This window comes from Pinus tabuliformis, chromosome 3_2, assembly GCF_031772625.1.
Source record: "Pinus tabuliformis cultivar Carrire ecotype Pingquan chromosome 3_2, CPIR1, whole genome shotgun sequence".
NCBI classification, from domain to species: Eukaryota; Viridiplantae; Streptophyta; class Pinopsida; order Pinales; family Pinaceae; genus Pinus; species Pinus tabuliformis.
In genome coordinates this window covers 559955816-559973331 of record NC_142302.1, presented here as the reverse complement: position 1 = coordinate 559973331, position 17516 = coordinate 559955816, and the positions used below count along the sequence as shown (strand labels likewise).

General features: G+C 38.9%; 1 protein-coding gene across 1 annotated transcript in view; it reads left to right on the top strand.

Moving 5' to 3' along the window:
- Nucleotides 1-17516, top strand: part of LOC149181748 (DEAD-box ATP-dependent RNA helicase 25-like) — a 188915-nt gene that overhangs the window by 70938 nt on the left and 100461 nt on the right. The window contains exons 3-4 of the mRNA XM_089414308.1: nt 7922-7987; nt 8128-8352. Coding sequence (XP_089270434.1) covers nt 7922-7987; nt 8128-8352 — 291 coding nt within the window. The remainder of the gene's footprint in view (nt 1-7921; nt 7988-8127; nt 8353-17516) is intronic.

Below are 17516 nucleotides of genomic sequence, written 5' to 3'. Positions count from 1 at the left end.
TTCATATTTTTGTAACTGAGGATTATGCAATGTCTTTATCCTTCGTTTTCTAGACTAGAGCCTTCAGCGAGCCTTTCAACTGATTTGCAAAGATCCCCTTGGCCGTAGGTGTGTATTTGAGCTACTTTTCAAATGGCCAAATTAACCTTAGAAAGCTCAACGAAAGGACCTGTAATGAACCCCAAACACCATACCCGGCCCCAAAAAAATCTCAAACCCAAAAAAGTTCCAAATAAAATACTCCACAAGGCCATAGGTGTTGAGAAACCAATAGGCAAGCAAATGGGATTGATTTCTCTTACTTGATAACTGCTTGTGATGTTTGTTGGCTTATTTATTTTATTATGTTCTCTTTATCAAACAATTACCAAAAATATAAAACATGAAGATTACAAAAGACAATGAACACAAAGATGTAGGCTCCAAGCTAGGGTAAAACCCCACAAGGGGGAAAACCCAACCAAATTGTCTTCTTATAGAATTAGATCAAAGTGAGAAATCCAAGACCCAAAAACCAAGACCAAGACCTCCCACAAGACCTAAGGAAGCCCTCCTTCAATCCTTCCTCAAGCAAGTCAAATCCAACAAAGTCAATGGTGGTCAACGCTCTTCAAATCTGGTCAAACTTTGATTTTTGACCCTACAATTATTCCTGAAATTTTTGGAGCTACAACAGTTTGAAATATTGGACGTGTGGTAGAATTTAGGGCAGAAACCACAACGTTGTTAGTTTTTGTAGCATCGGATGTGTTCTAGCCCTGAAATTTTGTGGAGAGGCTAGAATACATGAGATCTCCAAAACCCATAAATCGTTTATGGAAATTCCGCCTAAAAGTGTCCCAATTAGATTATTAACCAATTTTAAATATTTCCCAAGTCTAAACTTAGGGAATATGGTTAATTAATCAGTATTAATTGAGATAAGGCGTGAATCATCTAGAAACTCACACGGATTGACCCAAAAATGATCCTAGCCATTGATTAAGTTTTAATCTTGGTCGTTGGTGCTCCAACAATGGATTATAAAAGAAAGTCGATGTGGTGATGGAGATCATCCAGTGCAGATACTCAGTTGCCCAGGCAATTCGATTTTCTCAGTAGCAACAACTCAACAGAGAAGATAGAGCCAAAGGGTGAGTAGCAGGTGGAAGAGGAGAGCAACAACATTCCGGGAGAAAGTTTTTCAGTTCCCGGAAAAGTCGAAGGAAGGAAGGCTGGATTTTTCGGAGGGCCATCTTAGGGACTGCGTAGAGACTGACGCAACCATCTCAGTGAAGATGTTGGGGAAGCTATTTTGGAGGCAGAAAATAGCTGTGGGGTGAGAGAAAATTCTCACAATATTTTGCAAGTGTTTTCTTCAAATTAGATTGTCAGCTGGGCATTTAAATTACTGTACTTAGAATTGCTGCTGAACATTAATATAAAACCCTCATCTGCTACGTCGATTTTGCCAAGTTGGGTTTTTCCGGGTATAATTGTCCAAAAATAACTGTGTCAATTTTATTGTGTGTGTGCTAGAATTTCTCAGTTTCCAGTATTTTATTTTCGCAATATTTTTATGGTGAAAATAAGAATTGTGATTTTATTAGTCATTTGCCGTAGTAAATAAATTGCAGAATTAATTTCTGAGTTAGAAGAATAATCTCAAGTCGCTGCAATAGATAAAATTTCAGAAATATTCTCCCTCCTTTGACCTTCGCTCTCTCTCCTTTTACTTTCGCTCTTCTTCTCGTAGACTCTCTAGTTTTTCTTCTCTCTCTTGTACAAAAATCGAAGTGATGATGAGATGATCAAATGAGGTCGAGTTGCACTATATTGATACATATCTAGGAGATCGAATTGGTGCCTTTCTAGGGCCGGCTTGTCTAGGTAGGGTCGACTTTGTTTTGTGGGTGAGAAATTGACTCTTTTGACTCAAATAAAATTCTTTTTCCTCTTTCTTCAAAAAGTCTAAATGGGACTTGACTCAAGTATAATAGATTGACTCATGACAAATTTCCTTTTGACTCAATAATCCTTAGAAGCATGAAGAACATGCTTAACTAATGAAATAATAATAATAATAAAATTTTTATTTTTCTTCTTTTTTCTTTTTACATGAAATACATATTGATACAAGTACAATGATAATTATGAAGACCGAACCTAGTTACATTTTTCAATAGTAGGAAAGTAGGTACATAGAGCGAGTTTTTTTTTGTAACTTTGTGAGCGAAATGACTCCTTTATATATCTTATGGAGGGGGTTGATTAGCTCTTGAGCCGACTTGAGACATGGAGGGAAAATAGAATTAAGTTCAACATTTTAATTTTAAAATTTAATTTTGGAGCCATAATGGTTCCTCCAAAATTTTGAACCATATTTGAGTATATCTTCAAATAATAAAATTTAATCTTTTGATGAAGATCCCTCATAGAATTCAACAATTAAATTTATCCCTTCATTAAGTCATCTAATGAAACGTGCCATAGTCTAGCAAATGATATGTTGCCACTTCATCTCCCTTTGGGGACTTCAACCACAAGGAGGGGGTCTTCATCTTTAATCAGGCATGTCTCACAAACTGTGAGGACGCACAAAGCACTCCACATATCAGTAGAAACAACTTGACGAGGACTATCATCCTGGAGGGGTCTCATGCTAAGAATCATGACGAATACGATCAACAGGTGTAGGGCAAGTGTAGGTTATGATCTTCTTCCCAAGGATCCAAACCCTAGAGCTATGGTTTCATCAATGCATCATCTCATTCTACATACCAAGGACATCAATGATGATATCCTGCACCTGCTTTGACATCAATGACAACATACTCAACAAAGAAATCAAGATGCTTGTAGATTAGGGTTGATTTCTCTTACTTGATAATTACTTGTGAATGTTTGTTGGCTTCTTATTAAATTTATATTATCTTCATCAAGAATTACTAAAAACATGAAGTTCACAAAGAGACAAAGAACATAAGAGTTAGGCTCCAATCCAAGGAAAACCCAAAGAAATGCTCTTCTTATAGAATCAAATCAAAATGGGATATCGAAGACCCAATACCAAGACCTAGACTACCACAAAGACCCGAAGTTAGCGCTCCTCCAAGTCTTCTTCCAACAAGTTAAAGTCAAGAAAGTCAACGCTGGTTAAACCTCTTTCAAATCTGGTCAAAGCAGAAATTTTGGACCTACAGTTTGGATTTGAAGTTCGGGCCTTTAATTTCACAGAGTTGCCCCCACACCTTCGCACGTGTGAATAGAAACAAGCTAGAAAACCAAATCTTTTGACTTCGCTCTCTCCTTTGAATTTTGCTAATTTTCTTCTTCCTCTTGCACAAAATTCAATGTTGATGAATTGGTGATGAATGAGGTTGAACTTGTCTTATTTATACATGTCCAGGAGCGTCAAATAGCTATCCATTGGGCCAACTTGGTCCGTGGATGACATTTTGATTCTTTTGACTCAAGGTAAACTAATTTTCTTTTTTCTTACAAGTACATACTAGAAATGGGACTTTGACTCAATTTGACTCATAATAAATTTTCCTTTGTCTCAATAAACCCTATAAGCATGAAGAACATGGTTTGACTAGAAATAAATAATAACAATGAATATAATAAATGAATACAATAAATACATAGATAGTACATTTGAATTAAACTATGAAGACCACCACTAGTTACATTTCCAACATTTTGGTGCCAAGTTTGAGTGAAGAGGGCTCCAAAAATTGTCCTGTATGGGTTTCCCCCTAGATCTTTATGCAAATCATTGTGTGGGCCCCTGTTTTGTATTTGGGGCAGAAAATGGGTCTCCTAGTGATAGAATAGGCTAGTTATGTTCCGACGTTGAGTGCTCAGAGAATGGTTCTAGCCATCCCATGTCTCAAAGGATGAGACAAACCTCATTTGGGCCTCGGATCAACTGCCAAACCATGTGTACATTGCTAAGCCAGCTGGGGCATGCTGGTCCAAGTGCATCGTCTCGTGAATAATATGGGGCAAAGCACAAACTGCTTGGGTGCTGCAGGTGCCCATGGAATGGAATGATGCTCTACAAATGATAGGAGTCCCATGGCTCTCAACACTTCACTTGTACGGTGTCATATGCTCCTCTAGTGGACTTAGGCCACAGTTAATATGCCTAGACCATTATGAAAACCACCTGCCAATTACACACAATGTTTAGTGCTGCATCTTCACCATTAGTTGCAATTAATAATTGGTGTATCTAAGTGAACCATTGTTAGGTCCCTACACTAGTAGTCTAGGGACCATGTTAGGTCCCTATACTACTAATGTAGGGACCTAACAATGAAGTTTGTTAATCATGGGCAATTTGAGACTTCATATGGGGCCTCCCTTCCAAATTTGGGGCTTTGATCTCTTAATAGTGTTACCTGCCTAGGTAGGAGTGGGTAATAGACAACTCTATTGGGTGTTCCCAAGGATAGAAATAATGAGGAAGTCCAGATATTGGGTATATATGTGAGGAGGGAGAAATTGTGGATGCATGAGTTACCCCAACCTTTGTTTTTCCACCCTTCTTTAATTGTGTTTTGTTTTTTCTTGATTTTTCCTTGCATTACTGCTCAAAGCTCCCAAAAATGAGAGCACATTGTGTATGATGTAAAGTAGCTATTACCCCCTTAAAACTGGGGCAGTTCATCACCCACCAGGGGTTGGGACGTGCATAGGTTCTTTTAATGATGTGAGGGGCGCTCATGGGCCCTAGGAATCAGGATGATGGCCATAATGATAAAGAGTAGAGCTCATGCTTGGCTTTTGTCCACGTGCTGTATTAAATTTCCCAGCCATTTTTTGTATTTTTTGATTTTCTTTTTCTCTTGTTTCTTGGTTGTGGCCATGATATGCTTTTAACTTTCATTTAGATGCATCAACCTCCAAGGCAACGTTTTCAGGCCCAACCCACATATGTGGACAAGGGGAGGGGGTGTGCCATGTGGGCCTAGTGGTCATGTGGACCCAGAGAAAGGAAATGGTGAAATAGAGCTTGTAATGTGCGGTGGGGAGGGAGAAATATGGAATGGGAAAACGACACCACGCTACCAAAATCGGTGTTTCTCAAGTAGTACCATTCCTAAAGCTATAGGCCAATAGGTGAGGTCCTACTGGACTATGATTGAAGATTAACCCCCCATTTAAGGTGAGGGAACAAAACCATGGTCAAAGTCCTTCCTTCTTCCAAGTTATTTAATAATCCATGCCCAAAATGCCCAAATGTAATACAAGCATAAGCACTTGATTGCACAATGAGAAACATACCTTTTGGGTCAGATTGCCCACCTTCTAACATTTGCTATTGACCTATGGGTGAGGAAACATACAACTGATGCAGGTGGCAAAGATAAAGCGACCTATGACATCGGCTAAGACATGGCTATCAAGGGCTGCTGGCTACCGGCTGGAAGAAGATGATTAGGAGAAAAGCTCTCCTAGGGCTACCCACTTTTGGTGGGTAACACAACACATTGATGGGAGTCATTTGGCAACCAGTTTTTAGTTAAAGTCCTTAGCCAACTTACAGTGTTTCTGGGGGTGAGCGCAATCGTTTTGTTTTTGAGAGCATTCAGATGAAGAAGAAAAACCATTTGGAACAAGAAAGGCTAAATGATCATGTCTTTGTGCAATACAACCTTCGACCAAGATACCAAAAATTTCAAAACAAAAGACCTGATACACAGCCCATTTTGTTGGAAGATATTGATGCAACTTTAGAATGGGTAGATGAGTCTTAGCTAGGAGAGTTTGATGCTGATTTTGATATTGATGCCATGGTGTTGGGGGGGGGGGTTGATCCCAATGTACATCTAGTAGTCAAATCAGGAATTGAAGGAAGCATAGCACTAAGGATGGCACATTCAAGCACTAGTTGTGCAGCTCGACCAAGTTGTGGTTCTATTAAGTCTTGTAGTACACTGTATTACAACTACTACTGCTAATGAGGTTGCGGATGTCCCTGAGGACTTTCAGGACTTTGAGCTAGATGATGTTTATGTAGCTCCCATTGATGATCCCATTTATAGTAGTGGTGATGAGTTTGATGAGTAATCATGTTGATTAGTGATTTGTACTAGGTTAGTGGCCCAGTAACTTGTAGCATGGTTTTTGGACTCTAGAGGCCATTTAGAGCTTCATTGATTATGTATTTTGTTGCTGATATTTATTCCACTTAGTGCCATTTTGATATATTGACCCTTACATGGTATATAGATGAGAAAACTTTGCATATTTTGTCTCTAATGGTTGAGAATCTTAAAAATAAAAATTTCATTAAAAACTAATTATTTTATGTAATTTTTTGAAAACTGGTTCTTTGAATAAGTTCAATCTGAGTCTGATTCGAAAACCGGTTTGATAGGTAACTGGTTCGAAGATTGGTTCCAAGTTTTTAAACTATGCACCAATATAGTACTTCCACCCCTCCCTAAATAATGAGCATAAATAAATGAATAGTAAAGTCACTTTGAGGGCGCAACCTCCTAGTTAAATATATCCTAGTATAGAACAGAAGATGATTATTCAATCGAGTCCATTTAATCTTTAAATATATGAGATGAAATATTTTGAGGTGGCCAATCTAACACTACTAGGCCAACCTAAGAATAATTAAGTATAATAAATATAGTTATGAATAAGGGTCAGGACCATAGCATCCACCACTGTTCCGTTCCCTCAAAACAGGAATTGATAGTATGAGCTCCCCGTTGTATTTTTCTTATTAGTTTTGAACTTACCACTCATAAGAAGATTGAACAACAAAAAGCTGCTCTATTTGTGGAACAGCTGAATCACATACAGGCTAAAGCTAGGCAGATGCAAATCTCAAGTCAGATACAGAGCTCTCCATGATTAACATAAAGTCCAACATCAATACCAGTGGAAGATAAAGTTGGCATATACTTAGACATGCAAAGACTTCATAATCAACAACATCATAACCTTAAAGTCATTCAACATGGTCACTATACATACATAAATTCATTTTGCTTTGATTTACTAGCTCCACTTGGAATTTGTTTTGTTATCAAAGTTGGAAAACTCAGGCTATATGAGCTACTACTCATATTGAATGAAAAGGTGCAAATTGCTCCTCAGATAGAGACGATCCTGGATTTTCAGCCTCCTCTGTCAGAGATAACCCTTATCGAAATCATAGCTTGGACCACCTACAACAAGCAGGTTAATACTTGGTTGGCGGAAAGAGAAGTTTAGCAACTTTGTATAGGTGGTTTTACAGACTCCAAACCACTTTTGAACAACATTTTTCATATCGACAGCAAAACATTGGGTAATTTCCCAGCCCCAGACAAAAATATACAAGGAGGTATAAATCAGTGTAATAAGTCCTAGATATGCATTATTAGATATTTTTTGTACTTGATTATAAATGTGCTTATTGCTCATTACTAACTCGACATGCGAGTAGACATTGATTTCAACTCTTTTTTAATGAGTTTGACATGTGACCAGGAGAAGACATATTTAGACAAGTTATCTTTAATACTTTTTCTAGAAAGCAATCAGAATGTGAATGCCATAGAGTGAGTTTCTTCCCCATGAAAGGTCATGACATATAGTTGTAAAAGCAAGCTAGAAACATGTGAGACACTTTTTTTTCTATATTGTAAGTAAGTTCTATTAATCTTTCGCTGTTAGGAGGTCTTTTCCTTCTCTTATCTCATCTTATTTAGTTTTCTATGAACGTTTCATTTCTTCTTCTATTGTGCAGCTCAAAGAAATAGTCTCGTTTTGTTCAAAATTGCTTCAGGCGCTATACATAACAAGAATATTTCAGTTACTAGGTTCTTATATGGTCATTTCTCTGGAGATTCAGAGTAATATGGTGGAATTATTATGCTTTTACTCATAGCACTTGAATCATGTCGAAGTGGAATGATGGTTTTAAATGTTAAATGCAGGAAAGGATGTATTAGCGAAAGCAAAAACTGGAACAGGCAAGACACTAGCATTTTTGGTATGTCGAACAATACCAGTATCTTAAAATGCAATTTTATTTTGCTTGTTTATGAAAGATTTTATGCTGAGAATTTCAGCTTATTATGCTGATCAATTTCTACGTGTTAAAAAACAATTGATTACAGTTCTATGTTGCAGCTTCCAGCAATTGAGGTGGTAGTAAAAACACCTCCTCTTTCCCAAAATCAAAGGAGATCTCCCATTATTGTGCTGGTTGTTTGTCCAACACGTGAACTTGCCAGCCAAACTGCTGCAGAGACTAATACATTGTTGAGATATCATTCTAATATTGGGGTTCAGGTAGTTGTTGGGGGCACTAGATTACATGTGGAGCGAAAACGGCTGGAAACAGATCCTTGTCAGGTTTGTGTGTTTTCTATCCAACATGTACTGAAATAATGGAACAGAGAGTTCTTGAAGGTATTGCACAAATTTTTTGATTAAGAACTAAATGTTTGTCTTGGCACATTCAGTTTCCTTTATAATTAAGGTTTGCCTTTGACTTTCACAATTTTCACGAGAAAAAATGAATGTAATATAAAAATATAATGATGTAACAACTTGAGTATTTTTAAAGTTTTTTTTTGAAAGACAGAGTCTTCTATTATATAATTACAAAATACATCAAATACTGTACCAGGGTTTGCTTCCTCTTCCAACCCAAGCTAGAAGAGCCAACATATAAGGCTGGCCACCATAATTTGAATCTCTAATATACTTTCTGAGGACATAACCTTTATTAGCTACTTGAATTTCAAAACCTTCCTTTAACCAATGAAAAAAAACTTCAATATGAATTCAAATTTCCTGCTGCCTTCAAAAATATGTTGACAGTGTTTAGTCAAGAGGAAGGAGAAAGTAGTGACCAAATTGGTCATAGATTTTTGCGCATAAATCTGAATCTCCAAGAAGGATATTCCTTCAATGTAGAGGATGGAATGACATGTCAATGAAGTGATGGTAAGATGGAGAAGACAAGATGAGTTTGTTAATGATTGACAAATAACCAAGAGTAGCTCAACAGGTTTGTTCGGTACATAAGTGATGATATATAGTGGGAGTGCAAAGACCACTCCTATAAAAGCAAGGATCAAAGCTAATCTATATGATATAGCTGAAACTAACACAATGCCAAAATACAATGTGTTGGGGCTGAGTAAAAGGGAAAGAGGCTCAATGCTCCAAGTGCCTCTCGTCGAATCAAGGAGAGAGGGAATCCTCCTTTGAAGTTTGGGAATCTCTTATAGCATTTGAGGATGAAGTAAATAATCTTTATGTAGAAGCTTGGTAGAAGGAGCTGAGCTGGCCTAGGGGATGTCACTTTGTCTAGAAGAGGTGACCCTTTGGCATGAACTACCCTCGAGATCTCATACGACAACTTTGTAAGGGCCTCACTGTCAGATTTGGGCTGCTTCCTAGGGTCTTTCTGATCTGAAGTTGGAATGTTTGTGCACTCTAGTTGCTTCTTTGTGCCCCTATCCACTATGAGCATTGAGAAGAAAGATGTCATCCTTTGAGTAGTGTCTAGTTGAGTGGGCAGTCGAAGAATGAGCTCTAAGCTTGAGAACATCTCCCAGCTATGATTCTAGGCATCCATAGTCTAAAATTTGGAAAAAGGTGGAGAGGGAGTTATGAGACTCCTTGAATAGATAGTGGAATCGACACTTGTATTTCATTCTAGTGGGGGCATTGGAATGTAAAGTGCTCCTCTGACTTTGTTCCTATCAATGGTATATCTAGCATAGTTTGTTCCCTTGTGGCATTTGGTGCTCATCTTTGACTTGAAGTTGATGAGATCCCACCTTGAACTGGCGTAGGGGTATTTGGAGCCCATGCATCTAGCATCGAAGAATGTAGGGGAGCTACACTGTGATATTTCCCTTGAGTTCATGGAAGTGTTGTATGTAAAAACGATTTGAATATCAATAAAGAAGATATGGTTACCAATTTCTACTTGTTATTGAGTCGGTAAATCTTTGGAAGTGATTCGACAACCTTACTAGTCTAAACACAATTTCGATTCTGAAGGGGTGTCTTACAAACTTTGCCTAGATGATGGGATATGGGACCATTCTTTGGCACTTAATGATGTGCTGGACTTGGGGTGGGCCCTATTACTGCAAAGTCTAACACCTAAGTGCAAAGCCTCACTAAGCACTCTAGATCATGGGAAACAGTGAGATCAACCACCACTGTCACCTTAGTAGTTGCTTTCCTGTCGTTCTTTGAATGTATGTTATCCCCACAAGGAAGGGTTTGTCAACAGATCTCAAGGATTAAGTAACCCAAGAATTCTTAGGGTGAATACCCTCCAAGGAATCTATATAAACGCCCAAGGATAATATTCAACAAGGTATCACTCTAGGTGAGATGAGGTAACGAGTTCAAGGGACTTATGGCTATGTCTAGAGGGCTAAGATAGTCCTGTAGACACTCAAATAATGCCCAAACACATGCCACCTTTAATTTAATTGTTGTTATTATAAATTAGGGTTGATAATAAACACAATTTAAAGCATGAAATATTTATGACAACAATAGAAAAACAACTTATAATTAATGATAAACAATAAATCAGCAAGGCTATTGAATGGGTAAACAAAGGAGAATGTTGCAACAATTTTTCAATGGTTGGAAATGCATGAAACAACTACTAGACCCTAGACATCTGTCTTAAAAAGATGGTTGAGAAATGCATAAAAATGATATTTTTCTTTTTTGAATATATTAAATGCAAAGCCTAACCCTAGGAATATGAAATCCAAGATATTTTATGCTAAAACATAGATTGCCATAGCCTAACCCTAGTTTACCCTATAAAAGGTTGCGATCAATGGGAGAAGATCTTGATTGGAGTAAGTTAAGAGAGAGAAAATCTCTCAATGTAAACCCTATCAACTTTCAATCAATTGGAGATTTAAGGTCAAAGATGTTAATTTTTAGGGCTAGATTGTCCTCTGCCGCAGATAATTGCATTTTCAATTTTTTTTCAACATTTTCATATAATCTTCACCCCATAACATCATTTCATCATTAGCAATTATGTAGAGAAAACAATAACATCAACAATGTAGCTGAACAAAAAAGAACATTAGAAGGCAAACATGCACAATGGAGACACCAAGTTTTAGGTCAGAGACTAGGGTAAAAGCCCAGAAGGGGGAACACCCAACCAAATTCTTCTTTTCAAATATTCATCAAATGTTCAACTAAGATACAAAGTACAATATCATGAAACATCATCATCAATTGCATTAGGCCACCTAGTGCCATTCCAAGAACATACCATATCATACTGTCATAAGAACATTGTCATTGTCATACTTCACTATTACTGTCATAGAGGTTCTGCCATCACTGTCATATCGTCTTTATCATCCATCATTATCATGTCCAGTCATACATCACTGTCATGTCAAGCCATACATCATTGTCATGTCAAGTCATACATCATTGCATTGTCATATCGTGCCATGTGTATCACTGTCATGTGAGTTGCCATACATCCCTGTCCATATACTGCCACTGTCATACTAACTTGAGGTTATTGACATTATCATTATGTCACTTTCAAGGGTTACTGTCATACTAGGTTTCTGCCATATCAAGGGTTACTACTATGTCAATGTTACTGCAAAGAATACTGCCGTATCAAAGGTACTGTCACTGTCACATGCCTCCTTGTCACTTCATATAAGTGTATCCAAGTCACTCAAATTCACTGTCAACAAGTTTACTTGCTCACTGTCATATATCATAGACGTACTGTCATATATGTTACTAACTTACATCAAGGTTACCATGCCATATATTGTAGTCATGAGAATTTCCATAAACTGCCATCACAAAGAATAACAATTCTAATCATGGAGAATAGCCCCGAGCTACCGGTGATAGAATGAACCACAAAGAGTAACAATGTGAACCATGGAAAAATAGATTCGAGCGACAGGTGATAGAACGAACCACAAAGTGTAACATTGTGAACCATGGAAAAATAGATCAGAGCTATTGGTGATAGAACAAACCACAAGGAGTAACAATGCAAACCATGGAAAAATAGATCCAAGCTACAAGCGATAGAACAAACCACAAAGAGTAACAATGTGGATCACGGAAAAATAAATCTGAGCTATAGGTGATAGAACGGATCACAAGGAGTAACAATGCGAACCATGTAAAAATAGATCTGAACTACAGGTGATGGAACAAACCACAAAGAGTAACCATGTGAACCATGGAAAAATAGATCTGAGCTATAGGTGATAGAACTAACCACAAGGAGTAACAATGCGAACCATGGAAAAATAGACCTAAGCTACAGGTGCTGTCAAGCTCATCAAGGTATATGAGACTGAGTCTTAGAGTATTGCTATAAATGATGTGTTGCCATTATTATAGATGCGACGCCACTGTTATAGATGTAATGACACAGTTATAGATGCAATGCCACTGAGTGTGATGTCACTGTGTATAGAGTGATGCCATTATGCGATGCTACTATGTATAGAGTGAGCGACTGAGAATGTGTGCCAATGTAAATGCCAGTCCAGGAATATAAGCGAACCACAATGTATGTGTGCGACTGTAAATGCGAGCCTAGGAACATAAGCGAACCACAAAGTATGTAAATCGAGCCACAAAGCTTATGTATCGAGCCACAAAGATTTGCGAGAGCCACAGGGGATTGGCGAGCTACCAAAAAAATGTGAGCCACTAAGAGATTAGAGAATGTGAGGATTGATGTGTCTTTGAATGAGATCCAAGAGTCTCCTTTTATACAATTCGACGGAGGAGAAAGGGGTGCCATGAGAATTAATATGACCCTTTTACTTGTAAAGCTGACTTGATGAGAGACCTCATTTTGTATTAATAAAAATTCTCCTGAATATATATTTACCAATTTTGATGATGCTTTAATAATTATTTGCACAATTAGGTTCTGTCACATCAATCAATAATATTTTCCTTTTATCCAATTTACATTCTTTTAGGGGCAAGATGGGCTTTCCTTTGGGGAAGTTGGGTTTCTATGGCAAATTTGTCCCATAATTGCCTCAATTTTCAACAAAAGAATGCTATACTAAGTTTCCTTGATAGATACTTCGTGAATTTTTTTTCAAAGGAGTTGGTAGAGCCATAAAATGTCAATATATCAAAATGAAAATTTATAGAAATCGTATGTAATATTCCTAGTGGGAAATATTAAGTGATAACAACAAATAAAGCATAAACATGTAACCGATAAAACTAACACACCAACATAATGACTTTGCACTAGAAATTGTACCAAGAGCTAAGCAATTTTATTAACTGAGAAAACAAGGTACATATAAATGAATAAGAGGAACCTGGGCTTGCTACAACAAGCTAGTCAAGTCCTAGGTGAAAATGGAGTTGCCCAAGTGCTGGAAACTTGTCTCCCCAAGTCTTTGTGCTAACCCAGTAAATTCTACTACTGTTGGTTGGAATGGAATTGGTGTTTCGACCCTCTAAACTGCTCGGAAAATTCCAGGAAATTCACTGGAGCTTCCTCACAAGGAACCCAGAATAACCCAGAAAAATCTCACAGACCCAAGTGGTGGAAATGGTCCTGGAGTGAATTGAGCCTTTCTCCAATAATTTTTGCTGCTGGCTGCTGACTAGAACATCGATTTCTGCCAGAAATACTTCCCAAAAAATTCTATGAAATTAACCCTGGACTCCTCTCACTAAACCCACAAAAACCTAGAAAGGGTTTGGGTTGAATCCATCGACCCTCGATGACCCCCAACAAGTGAAAATCGCCCAATTTGGCCAGAAAACATCCCACAGTTTGATATTACGAAACTATGCCCAAATCTACCACTGGCTAAATTCTCCCTTGAGGTATACCTCCAATCTCCGACCCTTATCTCTCCACAATTCTTCTCCCTTCTTCCCTTGTGTAGGCTAAGCCAGAAACCCCTATGCACTTCCAAATGAAGAGAATTTTGTAACACAATTTTTTTGCTCTCTATCCCTGCAAAATCACCACAAAATTCTTGGCTCCAACTAGGAAAATCTTCCTGCAAATAACCCAGACTCCAACTCGCTGTATGCTGGACGACAATGAATAACTCGAATTTCCTCTACGCTCAGGAAATACACAGAGCTAGGAATACTACTGTCAATGAAGCTCTATGAAATCCCTACAATGGACTCTCCGAATTCCCAACTTGGGAGGCACGTGAAGTCCTCCGAAGATGGGGTGGAATTCTGCTTGGAATTCCTGTGGTAAACAACACTCTACCCTTGCACTAAACAACTAGAAGAGAATATGAAGTGTTAAGTGTAATAGTCAAAAGATGATAAGAAATGAGTCCATCCTCCTTTTATAATTTCTCCCCATGCTTCTAGGCTTGTTTTTTTAATTATTATTTTATTCGTGGGGGCCATTTTCCACTAAGTGACTTTTGCCTCCATTTTAATAAAATAATAAATTTCCACCAATCTCCAATAAAATAATACTTGCCACCTTTCTCCATAATAATATTTGCTCCTTTACTTAATATCATCAAAATTAGGCAAAATTCCCATGCTCACAAAATTGGGGATATTACAGTCCCTGCCAAAAATTACTTGTTCTCATGCAATGCCGAAACAAGTGCTCCTTTGCCTACTAATCACCACTATCATCACCAGTATGACTAGGGTCTGAAATGTGCCACTGATTCAACCCCGATTTCTGCACTATCTGATCATGAAGGAATCTCTCAATACTAGGATCCCAAGGCATCCTGATCAATGTGAAGCACCCCTTGCTCCACTCACTGTCCAACCAGGTATAAGCTCCAAAATCCCTCTGCATACTATCAATAAGTAGAGCATCATGATAATGTAGGACTCTGTCCAATTCTCCATGAAGCTGCCCTACCAAGTAGTCCACCTCATCACACCAAGAGTAAACTCTCGAAGATACAACCCAATCCATGTGGGGACGAAGTCTCTCCCACATGTGCTCCTCCTGATATCCTCCTACTGACCAACCTGCCGTGCTGATGAAGTCCCCCACGTCATTAGCAAGTCACTGAAGCCCAACGAAAAATCTGAGTGATCTCCCCATATAGCAGCTAGCTGTGCATCCCTAAAGGTCTCTGAGCTATCTAGTATTGTGATGCTCGGGTCCAATGCTTGTCTCAGAAAAATGCCACTATGTTGTCACTGCGCCACTTTGACTCGAATAGGCTGCTAATTGTGTGCACACTGCAGCCTCCTCCCCTGAAACCTGGAGGCGAAATATCGACAAAGGCCAACCATCCTGCCCAGGTGTCTCTATGATGTCACTATTTAACCATCCATTGCTAGTTTTGATCCTGAGATGCAACTAAAGAAGCTTGCCTTGCCAAACAATGGAAGCCTTAGTGATCCCCCATGTGTCAACCCGAAAGTGAGCTAGATCACCCTTTGCTATGGTCCTGCTCCTCACGAGATGGAGTGGCCTATCAATCAACTGAATCCCTAGATCCCCTAGCCAAACTTGCTACGACATAGCGCTAAAAATTGCTAAAATTTGTCTGTTCCTCGTCCCTAGTCCTTGCATGGAACTGACATATAGGCCCCATATATCATGAACTAATCTAATGCATGCTAAACTTCCCTCTGCTTGCCATTGCGTAGCACTGATGATTGCTCGGAGCCACATGTGTCAAATAACTACCCCTTGAAGGCAACCAATAGATGAGTATTTGATACTCGCAATTGACTCAGTATATGCAGACCCGTCCTGCTCCTAGCAACCATCACCACTGAGTCTTCCATCCCCCCTCTTGATAATGTGCCAATACAATGTCTGGAGGTCGGACACATACTGGAAATTTGCCTCAGTCATACACGGTATCCGCTTCTCATGCATGGTCTTGACACGCCCTGTGGAAAGAGTGACACATGTCTGCCTCATGACTAGCTCCCCAGGTGTAGGTTCACTGATGAACAATATGCCACCCCTGCAGATGATCACCTCATCCCCCAACTTGTGGCTGTCAACTCGTGCATTGACCCAATGCCACAACTGAGAAGTCCCTCCCCTGGTGCATTGAGTGTCATCCCAATATCTCAGGTGAGCTCCTTGTCCCTCTGTGCTCGCACCCAGAGTGTGAAAGGACAACAACGAAATCGTGTGTGCCTGTAAGTCATGTATAAGAGGGACAGGTGTGTGAGTACTCATGGATACCATCTAGTATCGCTCATTTGCGTCCCCGTCGATCTTGGGTGAACTGCACCCAAAGGTATGCCTGGTGTCTCCATCCATAAGTGTCCTTGGAGGCAACCCTCCAAGACCTCGCTGTGCAACATCATATGTTCTACATCCCACCGAGTATCCTTGCACAATCCTCTTGAAGAAGTCGACCAACAGAATGAATAAAGTGTAGTCATGTCGGCTCAAATAAGATGACACATCTCTTTGTTGGTTCATGTCGGCTAAATATGGAGGACAAACTACTATATATACCCAGCTAGGCTCTGCGCAAAACAGAGGCACAAAAACTCGGATTCTTTGAAATCTTTGGGTGGGTATAGGTCTGGAATACACATTACAAGAGGGCAGACAATCTCGGATGCCACAATGATGAAACTTCGGAAGTCTGTCTATGGTGCAGTATGCAGATACCTTGGTACAGTCTTGGTGGTCACTGTCCATAGTGCAATCTTAATGATGAAGGTCTCGACATACTAAAGAAACAGTCATAGTCTTGACATACATGTTAGAAGAAGGATCTCGATAACACTCATTGTCTTGGCATATATATTGGACACAATCACAGTGTTAGTGATCACCGTCTCACAGTCTTAGTGCATTTATGATGAAGAGGATCTCTGTGATCATTCAGTCTCGACATGCCTTCTAGACACAATCATGACCCCTGCATAGTTGCAATCATGGTCTCAGTGTGCTAATGAAGATCTCGATGTAGCAATGATCTCAGTGCAGCAAGGTGCAACAAAGATGTAATAGCAATCAAGATCTCCGTGGTGCAGTAGAGATAGCCTCAGTGTTGTAGCAATGATGATGATCTCAACAGTGACAAAGAAGAGGATTGGTGTCTTGGTCTTGGAGTGGCGAAATAGGTCAAGGGTCATGGTCTTGGTATTCGTCAATTGGAATCTATATAAGAAGAATTTTATGCGGGTTTTCCTCTCAAAGAGTGAGAGGTTTTGGCCCTGGCAGGAAGCCAATATCTTGTGTTCTTGTCGCTTTTGATCTGGTAGCTATTTAATGAATTAAGAAGACACAGTCTAATAATAACAAGTGAAGATTGTGCTAAGATGAAAAAGTTAAAAACACCTCACAAATAGTTATCATGACTAGAAGAATCTCTTTAACTCTAATTGCCCTAGATTCTTCAACACTTTGTAAATGAGTAAATCGGCGTGTGTGACAATGAATTTCCTAAATCGAATTCCCTCTATTTATACGAGAGAAACCAAGCAATTTAAGTCAATAATTTAGTAAATGTCCTAAAAATGATACTTCAAATGATTACAAGTTAAGTAGATCACAAACCAGC